Source organism: Grampus griseus (assembly GCF_964374135.1).
Source record: "Grampus griseus genome assembly, chromosome: 8".
NCBI classification, from domain to species: Eukaryota; Metazoa; Chordata; class Mammalia; order Artiodactyla; family Delphinidae; genus Grampus; species Grampus griseus.
In genome coordinates this window covers 30,907,350-30,934,119 of record NC_139002.1, presented here as the reverse complement: position 1 = coordinate 30,934,119, position 26,770 = coordinate 30,907,350, and the positions used below count along the sequence as shown (strand labels likewise).

The following is a 26,770-nucleotide window of genomic DNA, read 5'->3' as shown; positions in this document are numbered from 1 at the left end:
TTGTACTCCAAAAACTGTAAGACACTGATGAAAAAAATCAAAGATGATACAAACAGATAGAAAGATATACCATGTTCTTGGATTGGAAGAATCAATATTGTCAAAATGACTATAATACCCAAGGCAATCTACAGATTCAATGCAATCCCTATCAAATTACCATGGCTTTTTTTTGTAGAACTAGAACAAAATAATTTTTTTAAAAATAAATTTATCTATTTATTTTTGGCTGTGTTGTGTCTTTGTTGCGGTGTGCGGGCTTCTCACTGCGGTGGCCTCTCCTGCCGCACAGCATGGGCCCTAGGCGCGCGGACCTCAGCAGTTGTGGCGCACAGGCTTAGCTGCTCCGCGGCATGTGGGATCCCCCTGGACCAGGGCTCGAACCCACGTCCCCTGCACTGGCAGGCGGACCCTCAACCACCGCGCCACCAGGGAAGCCCAGAACAAAAGAATTTTAAAATTTGTATGGAAACACAAAAGACCCAAATAGATAAAGCAATCTTGAGAAAGAAAAACAGAACTGGAGGAATCAGACTCCCTGACTTCAGACTATACTACAAAGCTACAGTAATGGTACTGTTACCAAAACAGAAATAGAGATCAATGGAACAGGATAGAAAGCCCAGAAATAAACCCATGCACCTATGGTCACCTTATCTTTGATAAAGGAGGCAAGAATATACCATGGAGAAAAGACAGTCTCTTCAATAAGTGATGCTGGGAAAACTGGACAGCTACATGTAAAACAATGAAATTAGAACATTCTCTAACATCACACACAAAAATAAAGTCAAAATGGATTAAAGACCTAAATGTAAGACTATAAAACTATAAAACTCTTAGAGAAAAACATAGGCATAAATTGCAGCAATATCTTTTTGGATACATCTCCTAGAGTAACAGAAATAAAGACAAAAATAAACATATGGGACCTAATTAAACTTAAAAGCTTTTGCACAGCAAAGAAAACCATAAACAAAATGAAAAGACAACCTACAGAATGGGAGAAAATATTTGCAATTGATGTGACCGACAAGAGATTAACCTCCAAAATATACAAGTATTTCAATATTAAAAAAACAACCCAATCAAAAAATGGGCAGAAGATCTAAATTGACATTTCTCCAAAGAAGACATATAGATGGCCAAAAGACACATGAAAAGATGCTCAACTTTGCTAATAATTAGAGAAATGTAAATCAAAACTACAATGTGGTATCACCTCACACTGGTCAGAATGGCCATCATCAACAAGTCTACAAATAATAAATGCTGGAGAAGGTTTTGAGAAAAGGAACTCTCCTACTCTGCTGGTAGGAATATAAACTGGTACAGCCACTATGGAGAATAGTATGGAGGTTCCTTAAAATACTAAAAATAGAGCTACGTGTGATCCTGCAATCCCAATCCTGGGTATATATCTGGAGAAATCCATGATTTGAAATGATACATGCACCCCAGTGTTCATTGCAGCACTATTTTCAATAGGCAAGACACTGAAGCAGTGTAAATGTCCATGGACAGATGAAAGGATAAAGAAGATGTTGTATATATACACAATGGAATATTACCCAGCCATAAAAAAGAATGAAATAATGCCATTTGCAGCTACATGGATGAACCCAGAGATTATCACACTAAGTGAAGTAAGCCAGATGGATAAAGACAAATATCATATGATATCATTTATATGTGGAATCTAAAAAATGATACAAATGAACTTATATACAAAATAGAAATAAACCCACAGACACAGAAAACGAACTTATGGTTATCAAAGGGGAAAGTGAGGAGGCATAAATTAAGAGTTTTAGATTAACATATACACACTACTATATATAAAACAGATAACCAACATGGACCTACTGTATAGCACAGGGAGCTATACTCAAATTTTTGTAATAACCTATAACAGAAAAGAATCTGAAAAAGAATAGATATACATGTGTGTATAACTGGATCACTTTGCTGTACACCTGAAACTAACACACGTTGTAAATCAACTATACATCAATTATAAAAAAAACAGCTGCAGGATGTATTGGAACTGGTAATGAAAATAAACAGATCATATCAACAGTCTGTAACCTGCTCTTTGATAAGGAGGGCAAAACAATGGAGTTTATTGATATTATAGACCTGCTGATAAATATTTAACTGCACTGTTTATCTTTGTGTAGCCAGGAGCCACTGCTGTGCCTGGCAGATAGTCAGGGCTCAATAAATATCTGTTGGCTAGATAAATGGGTGTCAGAGGGTTGTGTGGAACTCATCTAATGATCAGTTTTCATATTCTCTGAAATTTTCATTCTCTTTTACTAAAGAACAGCAATTAAATCATCAAGTTTGAGATGAAGTCACTGGTAACATTCTTGAACCTCTTTGCCAGTCCTGTGAGCTCCTTGGAGCAAGGTCATGTATGATTCATCTATGTATTCTCAGGCTTAGCAAGTGCCTGGCACATCTGGGACTTGATTCATATTTGTTGAACTTTTCTTTTTTTGTTTTACCCCACTGTTTTCACTCCCCATTTGCCTAAACCGATCCCCTCAGTCTTTCATTTTCAGGAGAGACATTCACCTCTTCTTTGCTGACTGTCAAGGTAATCCAGCAGGAGCTGATGGGTGCTTTCATTTTCTACTGTCTTCACCCCTTACTCTCCTTGACTCTCTTCTTCTCTGTCACTCTGTTCCCTAGTTTCAGGGGAATAGGTGTCTTTCTTCTTTTTATCATTTTGATGCTCTCAGTTGAACTGATGCTTCTCTCCCCTGAGACTGGACACTGTAGTTCAGTGAAAGAAGAAAGGGGTGCTGGAGACCTTGTTTTATTATTGGATGTGTGACCTTGTATGGGTTACTTAATTTTTCTGGGAGTCAGTTTCTTTCTGTCAAATAAGAATGATAATAATAATAAACCTGTGCTAATATTTCAAAGGATCAATTGAGACAATGCATATTAAAGCATTTTATAAACTCTGGACTACTCTTACAATTATTTGTAAATACTTTAAAGAGACATGTTTTTACTCTACAAATTTTTTAATTATGTAAAACTTAGAGTTTATCAGTAGAGATAAGTTTCCTTCTAAATTTGTCTCGCTGATATAAAATTTTGTCACTGGAAAATTTGAAGTACAGACAGTCACATCATTGGCCAAGAAGCCATTCATTTGAGGGGAGCTCACTAACCAGGGCTGTTTATATGAGGATGTTTCAGAGGCCAAAAATCAGACATGAATCATCCATCTCACTGAACCCACGAGAAACAGAGCTTATAAAATTAAAAACCCACATGTAGACAGTGGTTAAAATAGCCAAAGCTGTGCACAGTGTCCTTAAATTAAGTGTTTATACCCATCTGAGGAGCCTACAGAGATCCATATTTATAAGCCGTAACCTGTGAAGATGTAAAGAACCTCGTCCTTAGTCAGAAGGAGGGTGTTCAGAAGAAATGGCAGTGAATCAGCAATCTTAGTACACCTTCTGCCTCTTTGTCTGAATTTGTAGTACATAACAGAGAATCAGTCTAAGTAAATACAATGCCTGTGTTGACTTTCAGTGATGCAACCTTATAGCCAGAAAAGAAAGATCCCCAGGGAGACTGAAGGAGGAAGACTTCCTCTTTAGCTGTGCAAGCTTTCCTCAAGCCCACGGAACCCTGGGAAATGCTAGGTTCCAATGGTGCCATCTAATAGCAGAGGTTACTGATTTTATTGTCCCTCCTTCCCAAAGTGCTTTGCATTTCTTTTTCTTCATTGGCTCCTTTTCATGTTTTCAAATGTGCCCAGGTATTTCTCATCTTGAAAAAAATCCTCATTTGACCCTGCTGCCTCTTCCAGCTATTATCTTAACTCTTTGTTATTAACAAGATTCTCAAATGAATGACCTACATCTACCATTACCCTTTGCTCCACACCATTTGCCTTTTCACTCCTCGGGATCTGGGTTCATTCCTTACTATGCCACTAAAACTACATCTCTTCATCATCCTGGCCAGTCAGTCCTGTTCTTCAGTCCTCAGGCTGGTGACCTCAGCATTGTCCACTATTGATCACTTATAGAAAAGATAATTCTCTTTTCCCTGGTTTATCTGGGGCTCCATTATAGGGATTCTGCCTCTGAAGTCAAGTAGACCTAGGTTAAAAATTCTAGCTGGGAAAAAGAACAGTGTGGATTAAATGAGCAGATGTCTATTAAATGCTTAGCAGAACACACAGCACATTGTAAATGATCATTGTTATTATAATTATTAGAGTTTATTTTCAAATCTTTCAGTGCCTCCTCCATGTGGGAGATTCTATAACCTATGAAGCCTCCAACTGTGATCTCTCCCCGAGCACTGGCTTATTTCTATAAAACCCCACTAGAATTGTCATCACCTTAAATTCGACACATCTAAAATTGAGTTTTTCTTCATTTGTCCCATAAGTCTTTTGGATTTTCCTATCTATGTGGGCCATGCTGCTTCCTTTTCCATTGTTCTCACCAAATCAGTGTCCGAGTCCTGCTGGTGACTCCTTCAGGATGCCTCTTACATTCGCCCTTCTCTTCAATCCCTACTTGCATGACTCTTAACCATATGTTTCTTTCCATTCGAATCTAGTGTACATAACGTCTTTCAAATGTGACAATTAGTGATTGACAGATGTTTTTAAATAAAGAATCCTATTTTGAGAATAAAACAGAATGTGGAGAAGCCTAGCAAACATTTTTGGGAAACCTGGATAGTCTAGAACCTCCTCCTTCTTTACCCTGAAGGTTGGGTAAAGATTGTGGCTCTTTACCCAACCCACAGGCCAAGGGCCCAGGAGAACAGGAGCCGCCCCAAAGTGCTTTTCCTACTCACTCCAAATGCATTCCAGTCAAAGAGCATTCATTCATTCAAGTCAAAATTCAGAGTTCTCTTCATAGTTCCATTACACAGTCAGACGTTATCTATGTGAGTGATAAGATAGACTCAGCATCATGAGTCAGCAGACCCGGGTTGCAGTGGAGGGTCTGCTGGGCTGAGAGACCTGGGCCTAGCTTTCTTATCTCCAAAATGAAGGATTAGGACATGATCAACCTTTATGCTTATTCCATATGTAAAATGCTATTATTCTTCTAAGGTCTATAGCTGATTGTGATATTCTTGATTTTATCGTTAAATTATATCATGTAAAACCGAGAATAATCAGAGAGATGCAAATATCATTTGGGTATGACTGGAGTTCCAGTCACCTCGAGGAAATCTGGGATAACTTTAATATTTTGTCATCTATTATAAAGAGAAATCTATATGAATTAAATATATACATATATTTATATATATATGAAAGTAATATATACTTATGACTTTCAACTTATTATAGCTGAAGTTTATTTCTCTTCAAACAGAACATTTGAATGTACCAATGTACATTTATACACTGCAACAATCTCACAGTGACTTTAAAAGACACTGCATTCCATCTTGCTTTGGAAACAAACTGTGTGGTTACTACATCCACAGCCTGAAATGTCTCATCAACAGGTTATTGTTGGTGATGGGGAATTCCAGGCTGGCAGGTGGGAGAGAACAGACTGGGAACTCTTTCATCATGGCCCCCAGGTTGCCATGATGGCTGTGGCTTGAAAGAATTCTTTGTTCTTTGTCCAGGCTTAGCAAGCACTTGGGGACTTTTGGTGACAGCTGGTAGGAGATCAGAGCCATGGGATTCTAGCTCTGGACAGCACCTTAGGAGGTGGTTAGGCAGGGAGGTTAGGAGCATGGGCTCTAGCAGAGGACAGTGTGGGTGTGGGTGTGAGCTTGAACCAGTTATCTTTTCTATGTCTAATAAAAAAGGAATAATAATCCATACCTTACAGGGGTGTTGTAAGGAGTTGATAACAAAGAGCTTAGCACAGTAAGTACTGGACACACTGAAGTCGCTATGAATATCAGACAACACCTCATTTTAAAGAGGAGAAATAGAGGTTCCAAGTCCCAAGTTGGGTCAGTGGCAATTCCAGTGTTGAAAGGGTACCACTGCTGGCTCCTTCTAGCTCCTCCTAGACCTTTGGTATTACCTGCCCTACCGCAATAGCTCATCAGATCAGAAATGGGAGAAGATGACAAGGTGATGGCTGAGCAGATACAAGTTCGCTTTCTTTAATCCCTTCCCTAACCACTCCTTTCTAAATGTCCCTTATATCTATGCCTCCCTTTCTATTCTGTTACCACCCTCAGTATTTACAGTCAAGATTTAGTCAAAGGATGTATTATCTTCACTTAGTCATGGCAATTTTTGAATGCTCACAGTTTGATAAACAGAAGGTTAAAAAAATTTTCTTTTGCTTTTTTAAGAAAACAATTATAATTGCATGAAAGGGCATAATACCTTTGACTGCACTGTCTCCTTTGCCTCTATCACAAACATTGATATTACCAAAAGAGTAAGCTGTGTGCTGCACTGGGGCACAAGTGCTACATGCACTTGTATGGGCAGCAGAGTCTGACAAGGTTATCCCTCAGATGAAGCTGATGTCATCTTGCACGGTGTCCAGGATTCCTGCTCTGTGCCTTGCCTATCACTCCTGGGTCAACGTTTACTGATTCCCCTTTGGTTTACTTTTTGGTTATAAACAATAAAAATAAAGTAAATAATCAATAAGTCTTAATAAAAAAGATAATAATTAAAAATACCTCAGGTTGTTTCTAATCCCTAATCTGTTGTACATGTTTTTTGATTTCCACTCCTAAATATAGTAACTGCCTTTTACTGAATGCTTACTGCGTGTCTGGCACATTAGTTGCCCAGTGTCACCTGATCAGAAAGAAGCATGGCCAGATTTAAACCAACTTAGCCTAAGTCTAAGGCCTGAGTTCCTGGGCTTTCCTCTCATTTGCCTTTGAAAATCCGATGCCCATTCATTATTGAAGCTGTTCCTAATTTTTAAAAATCAGAAACAATCCAGATGTTCATTAATTTGGGATTGGTTAAATAAGTTAGGACAGATCTGTATATTAGGATAATATATACATACATAAAATAAAGATGAAAATTAAAATTCATTGACATGGAAACATGAGAGATAATTGAGTGAAAAAATGTACAAATCAGCACATCCAGCACATTACAAAATCCCACTTTTGTGGACATCCCTGTCTCCCTCCCATATTTACAATAAATCTCTACCCAGAGAAAAAGTCTGGATGGACATCCAATAACATATTTAACAATGTGATTACTCTGTGTTATGAGCTGAATGTTTGTGTCTTCCCGTAATTCATCCCAACCCCCAATGTGATGGTGTGATGGTATTTGGATGGGACCAGTGGGAGGTAATTAGGGTTTGATGAAGTCATGAGGGTGGGGTTGATGGGATTAGTGCTCTTATAAAAAGAGACACCAGGACGTTTTCTCTCTGTCTAAATGTGCACATGAGCACACAGATGGCAGTGCTTTTTGAATGTCCCTCTCCCTCATCTAACCCTGAAGTGTACAAAAGCAAGGGGACTATTGATCCATCTTTATAGCTTCAGTCCCTACAACAGTTTTTAACACTCTGTATGAGCTCAACGACCACTTTTCCAATGAAGAAAAAAGAATAAAAATAATGTCACACATGCATAGGCCTGAGCCACCTCTGCTTATTCTGATGTGGTTGAATTCAGTCCCCAGTAAGGGGAGGAGTGGAGGTGAGAGTTGGGATGTTTCTCTTGCTGTCCAAGGAGAGAAGTAATTATGCTCCCTGAGAAGCCACAGAACGAGGAAACAAGGAACAATTTAATTTAAACTCATGAGATTTCCAACACATCTTCATGTTTAACCTTGGTCATTATCTGCTTCTAGTAAGGGGCTTCCAGCTTGGCCTCACCCACGACTTCCCTCAGCCACAGGAAGCCCAGCAACAGCCTCAGCATCATTCAAACACAAGAGTTGAAACAGGTGTCTTTTTACTAATTTGTTTTACCATTGATAGAAAATAATAAAACTATTCAAAACACTGACACTCTGTCTAGGTGCTATCACCACACTAACTATTCACAGCAAAATGACATCAAGCAGACTGTTGTCTTCTCTACTTCAAGCCAGTTAGGCCTAATAGTTACCATTGGTATTACCCAACCATACTTAGCACCCTTCACATCTGCACACGTGTATTTTTAAATTCCATGTTATTTATATGCTCTGGGTCTATTATTTGTAACTTAATGAAAGAGACACCTGAAAAATAGGCAGCTTATTTAGAGCTTTACCCTTTACTTCAACCTCACTTATTATCAGAAGCCTAGAGCTCACAGGTAGGCCTTCCCTTACAGGCTTTTACTCCAAAGCCTTAATTATCAAACTGCTAACACACTGTACACCAATGCCTGAGCCCTATTATTTACTCTTGTTGCTACTTCCCTAGCAGCTGCCTATAGTGTTCAAATTATTTTCTTCACCTGTCTAGCACAACCTCATTTTTCAACACTAATTCTAATGAATGAAAATAATCCTCTCCTAATCGATTCTATTAAACACCTTTCAATCAGAAGCATTTTCACTAGATTTTTTACTTCCAACAAGATTACCCCAACAACTATGCCCTACGACCTAAAATGAGCAGCTCTCCCTGTAGCTGTTTCAGGTTTTATTCTAGCACTTGAACTTAACTTTGTAACACAAAACCTAAAATTTAATTCCCCTTTGCACCTGTATAAATTTTCCAACCTCTTCAGGGTTTTTCCGATTATTACTCACTGTCTGTCACCATTCATCAACATTTCAGCAAGCCAAAAAGTTAGCATCATTAATATTACGTTTAATTTTGATAGAAAACTTTATTCCAGAAACTACTTCTTATCTTCAGATAAAAACTTCCACATTGGGACTTCCCTGGTGGTGCAGTGGTTAAGATTCCGTGCTCCCAATGCAGGGGTCTGGATTCGATTCCTGGTCAGGGAATTAGATCCTGTATGCAGGCCGCAGCTAAGAGCTTGCATGCCACAACAAGGAGCTGGCAAGCTTCAACTAAGGAGCCCACCTGCCGTAACTGAGACCCGGCACAACCAAATAAATAAATATTAAAAAAAAAATTTCTACATCAATTTCAAACCAAAAATGTTTAATTTTCCTCTTTTTCCTTATTACACTAATGTTAAACTTACTTATTTTACTTTTTTAAAAAAATTATTTATTTATTTATTTATTTATGGCTGTGTTGGGTCTTCGTTTCTGTGCTAGGGCTTTCTCTAGTTGTGGCAAGTGGGGGCCACTCTTAATTGCGGTGCATGGGCCTCTCACTATCGCGGTCTCTCTTGTTGTGGAGTACAGGCTCCAGACACACAGACTCAGTAATTGTGGCTCACGGGCCCAGTTGCTCCCTGGCATGTGGGATCTTCCCAGACCAGGGCTCGAACCCGTGTCCCCTGCATTGGCAGGCAGATTCTCAACCACTGCGCCACCAGGGAAGCCCCATACTTATTTTCTTTTGATGAATAATCTCCATAACAATAAAAATACTAAAAAATAAAGATCAACCACCTACCACCACTAATCATAGCTGTATCTGATACTATAGCTACTCCTACAGCTCCTATAGTATCTTCACTAAAAACCCAGGATCTCTAGTGTCGTAAATTACTCAATCTCCTATGCTATTAAAGTTAAATACCAATGCTATCTCATCATTCTTTACAACTCACAGAACTACTGAAACTTCTATTAGTAAACCCAAAAGAAACATTCCTAAAACAACAGTAATAGAAACTCAAACCTCAGGGTATTCTTGAGTAACTAAAGCTGTAACTAAACACCCACCAATATTGCCTCCTTCTCTGTGCTTTCTGACAGCTGATAGTTGAAAAGTCAGGAGGCCTTGAGAAAGAAGCGTTTAGGAAGAATACTAACTTTAGAACCATCCACCCATCTATCTATCCACCTGACTATCCATCCATCCATCCATGAATCCATCCATTCTTGCAACAACCTCTCTGTCCATCTTTCCATCTATCCAACCCCCATTAACAAATATTTATTGAGAATATACTATGTGCTCTCACTAGGGATACAGTGGTGAGCAAAACAGACATCAGATAAATCTGGGCTGGTGTCATAACTCAGCCACTTAATACAACTGTGTTACTTTGTGAAGTTACATGTTCTCCTGAGCTTCTGTCTTCATCTGTAAATTTGGGATTCTAACTCTGCTTCACAGTGAAAAAGGTTAGAAGAAACACTGTACTCATACCAAAAACAGTACAGTGGCAAGAGCACAGTAGGTGCTCTTTGGGTTTTGGCAGTTCCATATCTCCCCAAAGACTCCTGCCTCCCATCCAGATGCCACACAGGACAGCACTTCTGCATGATTGCCACCCATGGCAGCAACAAGGTCCTCTAGAGTGACGTGTGTCTGGATACGGAGCTGAGTTCTGATAAGAGTTGGTGGCATGTCTTAATGCTTACCGGTCCCTGAAGAACAGGAGCTCCTTTCCCAGCATTGTCACAGCATCAAAGGCTGAGCTGGAGTCACAGAGGTCGGGGATAGAAGGATTATGAGGGGGGCTGTGGGGCACAGCGGGCTTCCCTGGGAATGTCTTCCGAGGTCCTAGGATTCAAAGCAACTTGGTCAAAATGGTACCAGGAATGTAGAGTCTGTGCACTTCTGCTCCAGGGACCTGCTTTCACTGTATATGACAAGGTAATAAAGAGCATGGCTGTCGATGACAGGCAGACCTGGGTTTGAATCCCGGCTTCATTAGTTGCTGACTTGTGTGATACAGGTGAACCTCTCTAAGCCTCCGTTTCCTCATAGTAAAATGGGGCAATAATGGTACCTACCTCAGAAGGTTTTTGTGAGAATTAAATAATGCCTAAAAAGCACTTAGTGGAGTGCTGGGCATATAATAAAAGTTCCAAAAATGGTAACTATTAATTTCATTACTATGCATAATTTCTTTGATAGCTATGGGTGTTTCAAATTAGGAATCTATTTTGAAAATTGCCTCTGATTTTTTTTCTTTTTGATAATTAAGTACTCTTGTTCTCAATAAGATTATAACTTTCTTGTGTGTTTTCTTATTGTTTTCAAACAACTTCTGGGTGTCCTTCCCTGTGCACAAGCCTTTTCTTAGGCACCCAGAAGAGACTGAGCAAATTCTTGGGGCACTGAAGTACCTTGGAAGTGTTTGCCATTTAAAGTTATCTTCTGGTGGACCCTCTTGGAATGTAGGACCCGCCCTTTGGGAGAGGTGCTGGTGAGTTTTCATCCCCCATTCTGTTCCTGAGGACTGTCTGCCAGCTACAGAAGAGTGAGCTGGGGCTGCCTGAGCCACTGCCCCTCGCAGATCTCTGTGCTTGATGGAGTCTTGTTGTGACCAGAGCTGAGGATCAGGGAAGGAGTGAGGCACAGGGAAGGGTCCACTAAGAGTGAGAGATGGGTGAGATCAGGGTGGAGAAGGGTCAGCAATGGGGCGAAGATCTGAGCTGGGGTGCAGCTTTGGGAAAAGATCAGAAACTGGAAATTGGTCAGATCAGAAGTGTGCTGCCAGGCACTCTACAAAAGATCAGGGTGCTCAGGTGGTCAGGGGTGGCTGATGTGTGTGCTTCCTGGCAATATAAAACCATGTTTCTGCATTTTGTTCACCTGTGTAAAAATGGCCATATCAAAATATATGCTGCAGCTCCTGGCCGAGTAAGAGTGGCCATCAGATGGTGGTGACTCTCTAGTGCACAAGGACCCATAAAGGGCAGGCATGGATTTGGAGTGGGTTCTTCTTGGTGGCCACAGGAAGTGTTTCACATTGGAGTCCTAGGGCCAAATGTGTTATATGGAGAGATTCACAGTATTTTTTCTTCCTGTCAATCAAGGCCGGAGCAGGACTGCCATATACCCCTCTCTGAAGGGATACAGCTGGCCGAACACGTTTGGGGATGAAATTTGTCTTTTATGCCTCAGGTAAAATCTGACTGCCCATTTCTGTGTGCCCATTTCTGACTGCCCAAATCTGTGTGCCCATTTCTAAGCAGCAGATGGGTTGGCTGGCATGCAGGAAACATGGGCGAGCTGGACTCTACAGACCCTTTTCTAGGCTGAGAGGAAAAGGAGGAACTCCTATAACTAAAGCCTGAATAACCAGGCTCTGAGGCTTAAGGAAAAGTCAGTTTCCTAGATTCTTCAGCTTTTATCCATCAAACACAAAAAAATGTCAAGGTCTAATGACGTTTCAAAATTTCATCTCATGGATTAACAGATTTTTCTTTCTGTTAAGCAAAATTGGATATAGAGTTCCTAATAATCCTTTATTACCTTTGAAAGAATGTTAACGCTTGAGATCATTTTGAATATTTTGGGATAGTTACTGTCTTTGAGCCTCAGCTTTCTCAACTATCGAATAAGGAAAACATTTCACACCCCACAGGCTGATCCTGAGGATGGTAGGGAGATGACTCATATGAGCATGATTTACAAACTGAAGATTGCCTATATGACTGAATGGTACAGTTATTACCATTATCATTGCTATTTTTAGGAAGATAAGGTCACTTATCTGCAAATGGATAAGCGTGATATATATGAACTATAAAAAATATCCATCCTCTCCCAATGTCTGACTCCTGATCGACACTCAAAATACACACAAATGATTGTATTTTCTATGGCCATCAAGGGACCAATATGCTCCGGAGGAAAGATGTAAAATTTAATTGTACATCTTACAAAAGAAAGCAATACTCATATCTGGTAAATAAGCTCTTCATAAGAGGGCATAGCTGGGGCTGTAGTTTCTAGCTTAATCTTCACTTATGTAGGTAACTTCTGACAAAGTATACTTTCTTTAAGTTGGAGACCAAATGCCTGTCACTTTCAGGGTTTGTGGTCAAAAAAAGCGTAGTGATTGTACCGTACAGTGCCTGGATCCCTTTCACATCATCCTTGGGAAGGTGGAATCCATAGGGATGCTGATACTTATAAGTTGGGTACATCAGTGCTGATGGGTCTGTGGAATGGGCCAGGCCCAGTGCGTGGCCAAATTCATGAGCAGCAACGGTGAATAAATTGAAACCTAGACAATATGAGAGAGAAAAAGACAGCATCAGCACAAGGTTTTATTTTCAACATTTCCTGTCTTCACAGGAGAATTTATGCCCAAATCACAGTTTATTCATTTTCTTTTCATAACTGGGTTATTCAAAGGTTGGTAGGTTGTCCTGGCACTTAACTTTGCTGACTTTAGTCCAGTTTTCCCCACCCTGGCTAGGAAGGGCTTGGGGGTGGGAGAAGATGGAAATGTAAATCAGTTCATTTTGTTCATTGTCAATGGTGCTCAGTAGATTGATAAAGAAGGGCCTTAGATCTAACAGTGGCAATAATACCTAGATTTAGGCCACAGATGCCTTACTAGTTCCCTGCCTACTCCCTTTTATCCACACAAGTTTCACACTGAAGATTTCCACATGACATGCATGATGTTCTAGAACTTTTATACCCATCCCCATCGTACTTCTCAGGAAAGTACTGACTCCCCTCAGTTCATTTCTGAATATAGCCTATTTCCAAGTACAAGTAAGAATCAAAAAATATTATGTAGTTGAAGAAAAATTGAGCTGTGTGTGGAGTAGGGGATTGCTGCTTCTTGAGATTATACACTATGAACCAGAGATCAGAAAAGTCTACAGCACATTTGAGGGTGGATCTTTTTCCCTTACGGTGTTCCCTTTTGGATTTTTGGCTTACTTGTTTTTCCTAGCCAGCCCCCCTAGTTAAAGGGTGGCTTGGGACGTTGAACCTCAAGGTTTCATGATGGAGGCCCAGAAGAAGGTACAATATTTTCCAGGTTATGGTGAATTGTGCATATATACCATTCATTCCCATAGTCCACTTCTCAGCATTGTCGAAATGTGTATCTCCTCCCAGGCCTCCTCCAGGTGCAAATGCATGGGCTAGGGTCCCCCGAGGCCCATCGAATGGATAGGAATCCCCGTGATCTAAACAAGTGGGGAGAAACACCAACAGGATTTAGTCTTTCTAGCAATTTTTGAAGGGTACCTAATATCACAGTGAACAGAAAACTTTTTCAATAGCATTGACACTTCTCATACAAATAGGTTTACTTTTCAATATTCATTTTTTTATAAGAAGAAGCTCACATGCCAATGAGTAACCTATCCATTAAAAAAATAAAAGGGTTATTTTGTATTTTAAAGATAGTAAGCATTAAAAATAAAAAATGTTCTTTTGATATTGTATTTGTTGCAATGTCTATTAATTGGCACAAGGCATACTGTAGACTATGACCATGCCACAGATTACAAAAGGAGAAAGAGCGGATGGTCATTCAATCGCAACCTCGTCCACTGACTGGAATGTGAACACGTTGGCAGAGTGCTTTCAATGTATGATTCGGGGTTAGGTGGGGAGGGATAAATTAGGAGTTTGGGATTAAATATACACACTACTATATATAAAATATAACCAACAAGGACCTACTGTATAGCACAGGGAACTATACTCAATATTTTGTAATAACCTATAAGGGAAAAGAATCTGAAAAAGAATGTATATATATATATATATATGTATATATATATATATATATATACACACACACACATATATATAACTGAATCACTTTGTTGTACACCTAAAACTAATACAACATTGTAAATCAACTATACTTCAATAAAAAATAAAATTAATAAGAAAAACAAAAAACCAAACAAAAATATGATTTGACTAAGACAATTATAGAAAATTGAACAAGTGTGTGCTTTCTGTTTCTAGAGCACAATATAATTTAAGGAAGCATCAAAAAAAGAAGAAAATTCTCTGTAATTTTGATATACTTTCATGCATAAAACTCATGAAAGCAATAAAGGTGTTTATAAAATTACAACTTTCAAAGCTTAATATGCTTTTGTATTATTATCTACATTTAATTAAAAGTTCATTACAAATATAATAGAAAAGGAGGAAGAATAAAACGAGAGATATTATAGAAACTACATTTCACAGTTTTTCAGGATTTTCGTGAGGATACCTTGTTTTATTAAAAACCAACAAAACAAATTCTGGTGTGCCATTTCCCAGGTTTCAGTGCAATGTTGTTTAATCAGATTACATGCCCTGAAGGCCTGGTTAAATGGCAGCACAGTCCCTAGTTAACTCTGTTTTAGGGAACAGAGCACAAGCTTGGAAGATCAAGAGACAGCCAGATGTTAACTCCATCACCTCCAGAGCTGCCCTGAGCCCACTGCCCTGCTAGTTCACTGGGGGGTGGCCTTGGTCCTCTGGGAGAACAGGATCTGCCATGGACCAGGCCACACCCAGGGCCACCTCTCAAGGGGTCACACTCAGGACTTACTTGATCTTCTCTCTCCCAGCTTCTAAGCATGTATTTCCCCAGTGACATCAGATTAAAATTAAGATAAGGACTTGAAATAGGACACTTAGAAATGTTATCTGTGAAGGGGAAGAGGCAGTGATACTCACCTTGACTCTGAGGAAACTGAGAGGGGAAAGGAATTACATGGCCTTTCCATCATCTACTACTAGACATGCTTCTCTGAAAAGGGCTCCACTCCTCGCTGCGGGGAGTTGGGGGATGGAGAAGTGGGCAGGTTGGAGGCAGGCCTGGCATCTCCAAAAGATGGTATGCAAGTGTGGACAAGACGGCAATGCCAGTCACTCTCCTAAACATTGCTGCACGGGAAAGCTGCCAGGGCTCCTGTGAAATTAATCCTCAGTGAGGATTCAAGGTGGGACATCCTTGGCTAATATGGGAGGGGGTATATGGCGATGGGTATCATCATGGGAATAGAATGAGGTCAGATGATCTTCTAGCCAATGGGAAAGTTAAATCTGACAGCATTTTTCCCTGATGGGGCAATACCACTATGAAAGCTGATTATGCTGAGTCCATTCTACAGCTCAGTCTAATGATGACAAGAAATGCTGAGAACTCCTCTGGTTTTATATTCTGGCCAGACGAAGATTGTGACTTTGCCATGACCTTGTCCTCTGCCCTTCACAACTGTGTGAAGGAGGATTGTGCTGATCACATGGATTAAATACTGTAGAAGGAAAAGTGTTGAAACATTTCTCCTCTGATTAGTAGACAAAATCTAAGAAGCACCACAGTACCTCCAGTTTCAAAAGATATCATAATATCTGCTTCTCCTGAGTTTATTCTGACAAAGCTCAGAGGGACGGCACTACTCCAGGCCTGCAGGGCCATCTCCACTGCTTTGTCCACTTCTGCAGAAGTCATGGAAGGTGTGTATTTGGATATTCTGTGAAAACAGAAGGAACATGTTTTGCTTTCAGTAAGTGCTCCTAAGTGAAGAAAGCAAGAATTACATCAAGGTTGTATTAAAAATAAAAATATTGAACATAAATCTACAACTTAGATTTTTTTCTCCAAAATAATAATTCTTATTTTGCTTTCATATTTGTTAAATTACTGAAACATGTTAAACAGTAAGAAAAATGAAGGGGAGAAATGAAAGAGTTGAGATAATCTGGTGCTGAAACAGTTTGGCTTTCATTGTTATTATATATCACTAACTTTAAAGAATAATACCTTGTGTAACTTTAAGAGTAGCCGGAATTCCATTTTCCCTAAAGTGGTTTTAACTGAGAAGGGACCTCTTTCCCCAAAAGGTACTGAAAATTTTCAATTGTAAAAAATAAAAACACAGAGTTTTGAGGGTTTTCAAATTCTTGTTCAGAGACCATCAGGATTTCCCCAGGGCCATGGGGGAATGTTTTTTCTTAAAATAATATGTATCTTAAAGGGGAAGTGCTAGCTCCTCACAATGATGCTCACTTGAACTGAAAAAGGCTTGAGTCTTTCATTAAATCCTGGCCTGGCCATGACATTAGAAGGCAGAAAAGTACAGAGCATTTTGGACAAACAGTGGGCAGAGACAGCTGGTGTTTTTCTAGGACATGCCATGCTGGAGGCCAGGGGCTGGGGGCTCTTGGCAGCATGTAAAAGAAGGGCGAGAGAAAGGAACTGCCATCCAGAACCTTGGGCTCAGACGGAATCATGGGTGCAGAGTTAGAAGTGAATTCTGTGAGAGTCAATCTTGAGAGCAGACACCTAGCCAACTTTCTCTTTCTGCAGCTCCTAGTCCAGGCCCTTGCACATAGTAGGCACTTAGCAAACACTTGCTAAGTGGATGAACTAATGAATAAAAGCTAGTGTTTTTTAGGGCCTACTCAGTAGTTCTCAAAGTTTAGGACTTGTGATAACTACTTAGGAAACTTGTTAAACACACATGTATGATCCAGAAATCTGCATTTAACAAGTAGTCTAGGTTATTCTGTTGCAGGTGGTGCATTCTCAGCCAGAAACCAACAGTGGTTATCCTGGGGGTCCAAAAGGAAGGGACCATGTCCCACAGAGAGGATGGGAAATAGCTAAACCTCAGTAATGGGAAATAGCTAAACCTCAGTAATGGAGAGAGAAGGATCAAGGAGATCTCTAAGTCCAGGGACTGGGGGAGGGAGGTAGAGTGTCTGGGGGGAAACCAGAAGAACCCTTGAAGAGACCATTTAGTGTTTTCAGAATATGCCACGCCCACTGCATAATATGAAACTGTGATTTATCATGGCTCTGTGTAGTTGGTATCTCGAAATTCGCTCACATTATAGACAAGCTATCCATTTCCACAGAGCTGCCTGTGTGTTGGGCTGGAGAAGACAGAGATGGAGAAGGGACGACACCAGAAAGGAAGAGCACATGGACAGAGGTCCTGACCCAGGGTCTGGAGACCGACACAGCAGCAGGGATGACAGCTAATGTTCTGTGAATACACACTACGTGCTGGACCTTGTTCTAGGCACTTTTAAATGTGCCTAGAACACATTTAACGCTCACAGTAACCTTCACAGATTATAGTAACACTCTACGTTTTATGACTGGTCAGGACTTGAGCCCAGTTCTTTAGACTCCAAAGCCTGTGCACACAAGCACTATGCTATATTTTGTCTTTTGCAGTCCTTTGGGCTATGTTAAAAGGAGTTATTCTGAGATCCAGTAGCTATACAGACAGAGTACTAAGATAGTCTCTAGTTCCTTTTTGGGTGGGGCGGGGGAGAAGGAGAGTTGTTTGGGAGCAACTGGATGGGCAGTGTGGAGGGTGCTTTTGGGACTGCCCAAAATATTATCACAAGAATATTATACTTCTTTAAGTGCCAAATTAGCTTGATCTCTCCCCTTGTCCTTGCTGTGCATAATCACTGACTAAAATTCTATGATACAGTTTATTTTAAGAAACGACAGAAAAAACTTCATGAGTTTATATAAAATATTTCTGTCTTGCCCTTAATCATCTCATAATCTTTTGGGTGCTTAATTCTTTATAGGGTGTTTCTTCCCCAAATGCTTTGATTTTTGTGGAATTCTTATGCTGGAGCAGAGGCTAATAATTGTGTTCAGCACCACCTTAATGGACTCTTAGGCTCATAGCAACTGACAAGTGGCCTAGAGGAATCATCTGATCTCTCATTGGGTTTGAGCCCCCATTTGATCACAGGGAATCACTGGTGTGCTGCTACAGTTTAACAACCAGTTCTATGACCAAAACTCCTCATCTGTAGGGTTTGCTGATTTCCATACTGTAAGTACCCTCACTATGGCTAATTTCAACAACCAGCTTGCCATGAGTGAACGTAAAGTTGGGAGGAGATGAGTAGCAGCACATCATTTCCATCATACAGATAAGAGATGTAAATGACCTCGTGAATATAGATAATAGTAAAATGTAGTATAATAATTAGGAAGCACCATGGACGGTCCAATGGAGGAGGGTGGACCAACCTGGGAAGGAGGCCTGTACTGGCCCCACAAATGGATGCAGGCTGAGGGGCTGGAATTCTGGCCTGAAAACCCAGAGTACAGTGAGGGTGTAGATTCTGGTTGGGTGAATGAGTCCTCTTGGATCATGCGGAATCCTTGTTCCGCCTGGGACAGGAGGAATCCAGAGGATGGCCAGGTGGGGGCCAGGCTCAACTGTGGAGGTGGAGGGGGGTAAGGTGGGAGATGGGAGAGCCTGGGGCTAGGGGCTGACTGGCTCCCGCTTTGCCTACAAGTCAGGTTCAGATGTCACTGGCCAGTCCCTGGGTGACTTGGTAGCTCCCTCCATGTGCTGCCACAGTTCTCTGCTTAGACCTGTAGTTTCACACTTCTCACCCGGAGCTGCGACTGTTTGTATGCGTGTCTCCCCCAAAGAAGAGGAAAGGTGATCTACTCACCTTTACATCTCCAATACTGAATGCCTATGGTAGACATTTAATAAATTGTCAATAAATTATTATTGGAATTAATAAAAAACTAATTTATCAGTAGGTGAGTTTATTTACTTCTGATTTAAAAGATTGTTTTAAGAAAACTGGTTGGTACCATCAGGTTATTAATCCTAGACTAGTTTATTTTTCTTTAGAGAAAAATGTGTTGTCTCTGATAAAATTGTAATGCCTAAAACGGCCAGCCATTATGATACTCTTGACATCATATTTTCTAGTGAATTCTCCACTGTCATTTTCTAAAGATTAGACCTAAAAAGTTCTTATGCTCTCTTATGATTGTGATGAGTCATGATTTTTTTTTTTTTTTTTTTTTTTTTGCGGTACGCGGGCCTCTCACCGCTGTGGCCTCTTCCGCTGCGGAGCAACAGACTCCGGATGCGCAGGCTCAGCGGCCACGGCCCACGGGCGCAGCCGCTCCGCGGCATGCGGGATCCTCCCGGACCGGGGCACGAACCTGCGTCCCCTGCATCGGCAGGCGGACTCTCAACCACTGCGCCACCAGGGAAGCCCGAGTCATGATTTTTATACATCAGAAGGAAGATATTTTTAAATGAAAAGAAAGAAGGAGAGAAAGGCTCTTTCTCTCCGAATTTGGAAAGACTCGATCTCATTACCTGTATGTCAAAGTATTTTTTTTCCATTTGGGTTCACCTGGGAAGAGGCGATAGTTTGCCACATCAGGAACTCCACAGCGAGGCCTCTTGATCACATCCATGGTGGCCCGGTCTAACTTCCCGGTGACTCGGAGGCCGAAGAAAGCCTGCAGCTCCTTAATGTTTTTAACCATGGAATTGCCTCCTCTTGCAATCATCTCACCAATCTGGTGCCCTCCTTTCTTTGTGTAATATTTGTCAAGGTATGCCTGAAATGGAGAGGCAGGCTGACATCCACAGCACAATCTCTGGACAACACTTATGCTCAGGTAAGAAAGGGAAGGTATTCTTGATATGCTAAAGATAGTGTGCAGAGCATATTCCCACTTTTGAAAAAATTAGATATATTTGCATAGATGAAGCTTAGACAGATATATGCCAAGTTATTAACAACAATTGTCTTTGGGCGGTGGGATTTTAGATTTCTTTATGTGCGTGCCTTTTATACTTTTTCTACAATGAATAGTTGTTTGAAGAGAAAAAAATAATGGAAGGAGAATAATGTGAACATTTTCCCCACGGACCATTTATTTGTCATTGAGGTCTTTACCAATTTGTAAAACAAAGACTCTCCTATTTTTCTAGTAAGCAGTTATTTGTGTCGTATTTTCATTATACATTATGCAAGATCAGTATGTTCTTAACTCTCTGCGGCTTTATATTGCATCCTCTCATCTTATACAAAGGCAGCAGGTCAATCTGTTTCCCAGCTGAGACTTTTAATTAATTCAGGTGTGTTCAATACATGGGGTGCAAATTGTTTCCAAGGGGCATGTTTCCTAGGACTGGCTCTTTGCCCCTTGAAGCAAATGAAATTAGCCATAAATTATAAGGCTTTTACTTGCGCTTAAAGGCTTAAAACCCTAATGTACCACTCAAAACACTCTGTATGACTTCTTGGGTGAAGTGAGTGAGACAGGGTCGTGAAAATGCAGGGTCAGAGCCTGCTGTTGGCCCAGGAATTTCACCCACCCAACTTATTTCAGGAAAACAAAAAGCAGCTAAATCTTTATATCTATATTTTATTAAATATAAAATTTTATATTTGCATATTATTATAAGGTACTTATTTGTTGTATATAAATAATATTATTTATATATTTTTGAAAAATACTTAATGGCATGGAGTAATGAAGTCAATATAATGGCAATATACTGAGAAAGGTAGAAGTAAAATATTTATACATAATTTCATAAAATCGTATAATGTAAATAGATTATATTCATGTTTATTATATCTGTATATTAATATAATAATGTTAGCATCTATATTAACACTTAAAATTAAGACATTAATCAAGACATTGATAATTAACATATATATAATTTATAATAAACATAAGTAACATAAATAATGGAAGGAAATAAGTCTGAATATTAATCTTGTTTATCTCTGGGTTTTAAAATTATGGGTGACAATTTATTCTTTATCCTTTCCTATATCCCAAAGTTTTCTGCTATGAACATGAACTGTAATTGTTAAGGAAAAAAAGAAAAGGAGTAAGACTCGCTCACTTGTTTGGACAAGGTGTTCTGTGTCCTTACTGTGGGGTCAACCAATCCTTACTCCTTGCCCTGTTTATGAGAGGAGCTCACTTCCCTGGTGGTCGTTCTTTGTAAAAATCTTACTGAGATGAGAACCCAAGAGGAGGAAAAGGGCGATGGAGCCCTGAAACAAAGCCCTGCTCTTTGTTTCAGGGCAGGTGCCCTGAAACAAAGGTGTAACTATTTGCTTTCATTTCCATGTCTGGTTAGGCCATTTTAAATCAACATTTTATGTTCCTGATCTTTTTGGCAGGATGACGTTGATTCTCTGAGCCATTCTGTTTGCTCAAGCTGATGCTGTGATAACACGATGCTCATGGTAAGTCTGAATTACTCTCTTCAGAGGTGAGCTCTGTGCGGAAAGCCAAATGCTCCATATTTTCTGAGGCCGTTTTGATTTCAAATATTTTATTCCCTTGTTAGGTTATGTGTTACACTTACACTCTAAATTCTAATTTTGGTTTTATGAAATATGGTCATATAAGAAGATGCTTCTGATATATTAAGTGAAAAGAGGTTTACAACTATTATTATGGTACAAGCCACCTTTGTAAACAGAAGTCTGTGCATATTAATACACACAGATATATAGTCCTAAACTAGGACTAGGATGAGGAAGTGGGTGGGGGTTTGCCAAATACTCAATGATCAAGAAAAATAATGTTTAATGAAATATTTTTGGAAAAAATAAAAATTAATGCGTAAAATCTATGATGGACAAAATATCAACATTTTAAATAAAGACAGGGTCCAAGTTTGTGTCACTCCTTCATGTTAGTCCCAGCACTGAGTCATAGAAAGGGTTTTGAAAAATGTAGACTAAGGGATTAACAGTGGTTATATTTTAGTGATGGAATTGAGAATAATTCATTTTTAGTTATATATGTTTTATATATATATATTTCAAAATATGCTTAAGATGCTAGACCTGCAACTCAAAAGGTTTAAGGCAAGTCATAGTAAATAGGATTAAAACTATCTTTAATGAAGTAAAGATAAAATCAAAAACTATTTCTACTTAAAGAGACCACAAGGATTGGTTACTGCAGTGACACAGGTGAGTTGCTCCCTACTGGGTGCTCCCACGGAATGTGGTTCTTAGACTAGTGAACACCTGCCACCTTGTACCATAGTCTACCAGCTTCTCATCACTCTCACCTCTGGTTTCTCAGGCTGGGGATCGCGATGCCTTCACAGATATGGCCCTGGCCTGACCCAGTTCTAGGTGCAGAGTAGATGTTCAGTTACCATTTGAGCTATTTTTCTTTAGATAAAATATAGAAAATATGCTTCTTTGAAGAATTATCAAGCTCTCTGAAGTACAGAGAGCCCAAATTATTCTGTACACTTTCTTGCCAAAGTTATTGATGAGGTTTTAGCATACTTTTCAGAGTCAAAATGTTCATTTAGGCACAAAGATGCCCACTTAGAACTGTGTTTGTGTTCTATTCTAACACTTGTGTGCTGTTGGCTCAACACCTAATTGTGGGCCTGGGTCAAAGATTTCAGGACTCACCAGAATTGTCCTACGTGCCTCACCACCCTCCGTACTCCCCCACTGTTGAAACCACAGGAGTCTAGGGTTGGCAATATGGTGGTCCCCTCTCCGTGTCTCCAACAATATTTGACAGATAAGAATAGCAGAGGCCTCGAGGGCAGTCCCAGAAGCTAGTGGCCCAGGTCCCCCTCCCAACTCTTCTTTCAGTGCACTTTCCTAGTGTCCTTCCTGAGAGTGAAGAGCTTAAAGTTCAGATTTAAGTGTGCTTCAGGACAAGGTGAAGTTCAAGATATGGTTCTTCAATATTTCTTTCTGTTTTGGCTAAGCCACAGGAATGGAACTGTGGGAACTTTTTGTTGTGTGACAAATCCTAGGTTCTAAAAATCTTGGGCAATTCCTTTTGGTGTCAGGTTTCTCGTCTATAACATGGGGCTGGTGTCTATCCTACCCATACCAGTATGAGGATCCAGTGAGATCCTTAGTGTGAAAATACTTTGAAATGTATCAAAAGACTTTAAAATGTATATACCTTTTTACTCATTAATTACACTTCTGGAAATCTATCCTGAAAAAAATAATCCTTTAGGTTAGGCTGATGTACAAAAATGTTCATAGAAACATTATTCATATGGAAATATTCCATGTATCCAACAAAGGAAATGGCTAAATAAATTATAACTCACTTATATTCTGAAATATTTGTAACTTTATAACATGATCTTTATGAACATAGTATAAAATCAAAATTTTATTGTGTTATAATAATAAGAAAGGTAGGAACCAAATTTTGAGTATAATGACAATTAAAAAATATCTTTATGCACAGAAAGTAAAATGGTAGTAAAAGTACCTGAATTTAACAGTTTGTATTTGGAAGGTTTTTTGTTTATTTTCTTTAATTATAAGCTCATAATAATGTGATTATAAAAGCTTATATTATTTTAAGAACAATTAACAGCCTGTATTAAATGTTGTATTGATATTATTATTTTTAAAAAAAACAAACAAAAAGTAGAATAAAACTCTGGATTATGAGACTAAGTATGTCATCATTTTCCAAGCCTTTATGATAATTAGCCAATCAGAATTTAAAAGATACAAGTGGGCATTAAATCAACTAAAAACCTGTTTATCTTTTCAAGCATAGATTATCGTGTTCATGGGTTTAGGAAGAAGCGAATAGTATTTGGAAACGTTTCCTGCCTCGAGTTTCCAGGCACAGGAAACCATTTGTTATCTCTTAGTGAGCGATCTAGAAAGAAGAGAACAGTGTAGAAGGGGCTTAACCTGACCTGGACCCCCAGGCCCCAGGTGTATGCTGGTCTGGCCTGACTCTGGGACTCAGCCAGTATCTTCTTGCCATGCTAGCCCGATGCTCCAATCCAAGCTCTTTCAGTCCCCGGCTGCTGCACTCGCTCTTTTCTCTGCCTGGACTGCTCTGTCTCCAGATCTTCACACGACTGTGAAGTTCAGGTTCACGTAGCTCTTTATCTCAAATATCACTTCCTCAGAGAATCCTTCCTGGACTACTCAAGTGAAAATGCCCCCCAGGGTCCCAGTAACTCACTATCATCCTAATTTATTTTTTAATATCACTTGGGGACTTATTGACTGACTTGTTTGTCTCCTCCCAGCATCTTCCCACTCCTCCATCATCCCCATGCCAGCGCCATAAGAACAGGGACTTGACTTGTTTTGTTCACTGATGTTTGTCCAGTGCTTAGAACAGGTCCTGGCACATAGCATACAGTAAACTTTCAATAAATAATTGCTGAATGAATGAACTTAAGCTATTTTAATGAAATAAGCCTATTTTCATGTCATTTCATTTGTTGTATTGTAAGGCTGCCTAAGTTGTTAAATATTTCTATAAACTATAAGATGGGACAGTAATTCTTTCTAGGCACTGGGATCCACTTGAGAGGTTTGCCCTGATCATTCCAGCTTGCTGCCATGGCCTCAGCATGACCCTCCTTCTGGAGGTCCCAAAGCCTCTAGTTTCTGAATCAGGGTGGCATGAGGCTGGGTGATGGAAGATTACATTTGGGGAGAAGGGATTCAAAGCTTGGTGCCACCAGCAAAATACAATTTGAAATAGACCCCCAGTATTGTGAGATATGTTATTTGGAATTTAGTTCGTCTGAAAGTGGGCTCAAGTCAAAGGAGGTTCAATTCAACAGGTCTGTGCTCGGCATCCACTGTGCTGTTTACATGCAGGGCTGATGTTCAAAATGTTTAACGACTGGTGGGGCAGGGGGATGGACCAATTAGAATGGAAGAGTGGTGTAAACAGTCAGTAGGGACACGCCGGTGTGTACAGGTGACAATCAGCTCTGCAATGTGTACCCAGTTGTAGCCTGGCAGGTAGGAAAGCAACCCTGAGGCAGGGTTGGCAATCACAGATGCGCTATCATTTTGACAGACACTTGAAACAAAGGCCCTGGTGCAAAAACATCTCACTTACACATCTTTCATGAATGTTGGAAATTCCTTCATTGAAGACTTTTTCTTAAGGTAAAGTTCGCCACTTCTCTTTAAATGTTAAAAACAAAACACTTGGAAGCAAATATACATTGAATCACTTTGAGTCACACTTAGTCTTTGAAGAAATTCTGATATGTATTATTTTATCAGATCCTCTCCGACAGTCAGGAGAGATTTTAAAGGAGGGGAAGGTACAGAAATTGTAAGTAAATAAGGTACTTGGTGAATATGCTTTAGAGAGGAGAGACCCTCACATGAGAAGCAGGTAGCCACCCAGCAAAAACTTGGTTCACTTCAATTTTTTTTTTTTTTTGTGGTACATGGGCCTACTCACTGTTGTGGCCTCTCCTGTTGCGGACGCGCAGGCTCAGTGGCCATGGCTCACGGGCCTAGCCGCTCCGCGGCATGTGGGATCTTCCTGGACTGGGGCACGAACCCGTGTCCCCTGCATCGGCAGGTGGACTCCCAACCACTGCGCCACCAGGGAAGCCCGGTTTACTTCAAATTTTGATCAAGTTTGCCCTGAGTACAAGAGCCATTTTTCTAAAAAGTGAACACAGGAAATCTTTCTGTTGCGACTGTTAGGAATCTTAGCACTAAGTTTCCGACCCACCTCTACTGTGCAAATCTTACACTTTGATTTTTATTTTTCTGCCCTTATTTTTCCTCCTACGTTGCTCCTCAAATACTTCTTTTGTCTTTTTTTGTAATGCATGTATTTTTGCTAGCCGCCTCAAATTCTGTGTGCAGCAAGATACCCGAATAGACATTCATTCATTTATTTATGCAATCATGCAACACAGGCACTCAGTGTGTACCAGACACCAGCCTTAGCTGTACAGGGGATCATATCCATTAGACTTTAGTGGACTTAGAAGATGATTTCAAAGCCATAACAGATTTTCCTTATTTTCTCATTATCCCCTTTAGGTTTTCTGGGGCAGGAGGGGGAAGAGGGAATTGTGCAAAGATTCACAAACCTGTGCGAGGTGGTAGCTGTTCCTTGAGGTCCTGGGGGTGGCTGCAAATAGGGAGGGGGCTGCAGTGGAAAACTTCAGAGCCGTGACGAGGAGGACAGCAAGGCCAGATGCAGGGAGCACCTTCATCTCCTCCTGGTGGCTTGGTAATTATAGCAGCCTGGGGGATGGCAGACAGTGCACGTTTGCACTTCGACCTTGAGCTGCTTTTATAGAGTCAAACAGGTCTGGGCCCTCAGAGCAAGGATGATTCATGTCTCAAAAGGTAATTATACAGCTCCTTTCTCCGCTGATGACGGGGTAACACAGCAGTACACAGGAGTCAGGGAACCTTCACTCTTTGCAATTTACCAA

General features: G+C 40.1%; 1 protein-coding gene across 1 annotated transcript in view; it reads right to left on the bottom strand.

Annotated features, from left to right (window-relative positions):
• Positions 1-26,545, bottom strand: part of MMP20 (matrix metallopeptidase 20) — a gene marked incomplete at both ends in the record, with an annotated part of 50,474 nt that extends 23,929 nt beyond the window's left edge. Inside the window, 6 exons of the mRNA XM_082660800.1 lie at positions 10,412-10,553; positions 12,850-13,011; positions 13,808-13,933; positions 16,089-16,237; positions 19,874-20,121; positions 26,420-26,545. Coding sequence (XP_082516926.1) covers positions 10,412-10,553; positions 12,850-13,011; positions 13,808-13,933; positions 16,089-16,237; positions 19,874-20,121; positions 26,420-26,545 — 953 coding nt within the window. The remainder of the gene's footprint in view (positions 1-10,411; positions 10,554-12,849; positions 13,012-13,807; positions 13,934-16,088; positions 16,238-19,873; positions 20,122-26,419) is intronic.
• Positions 26,546-26,770: the final 225 nt, after the last annotated feature.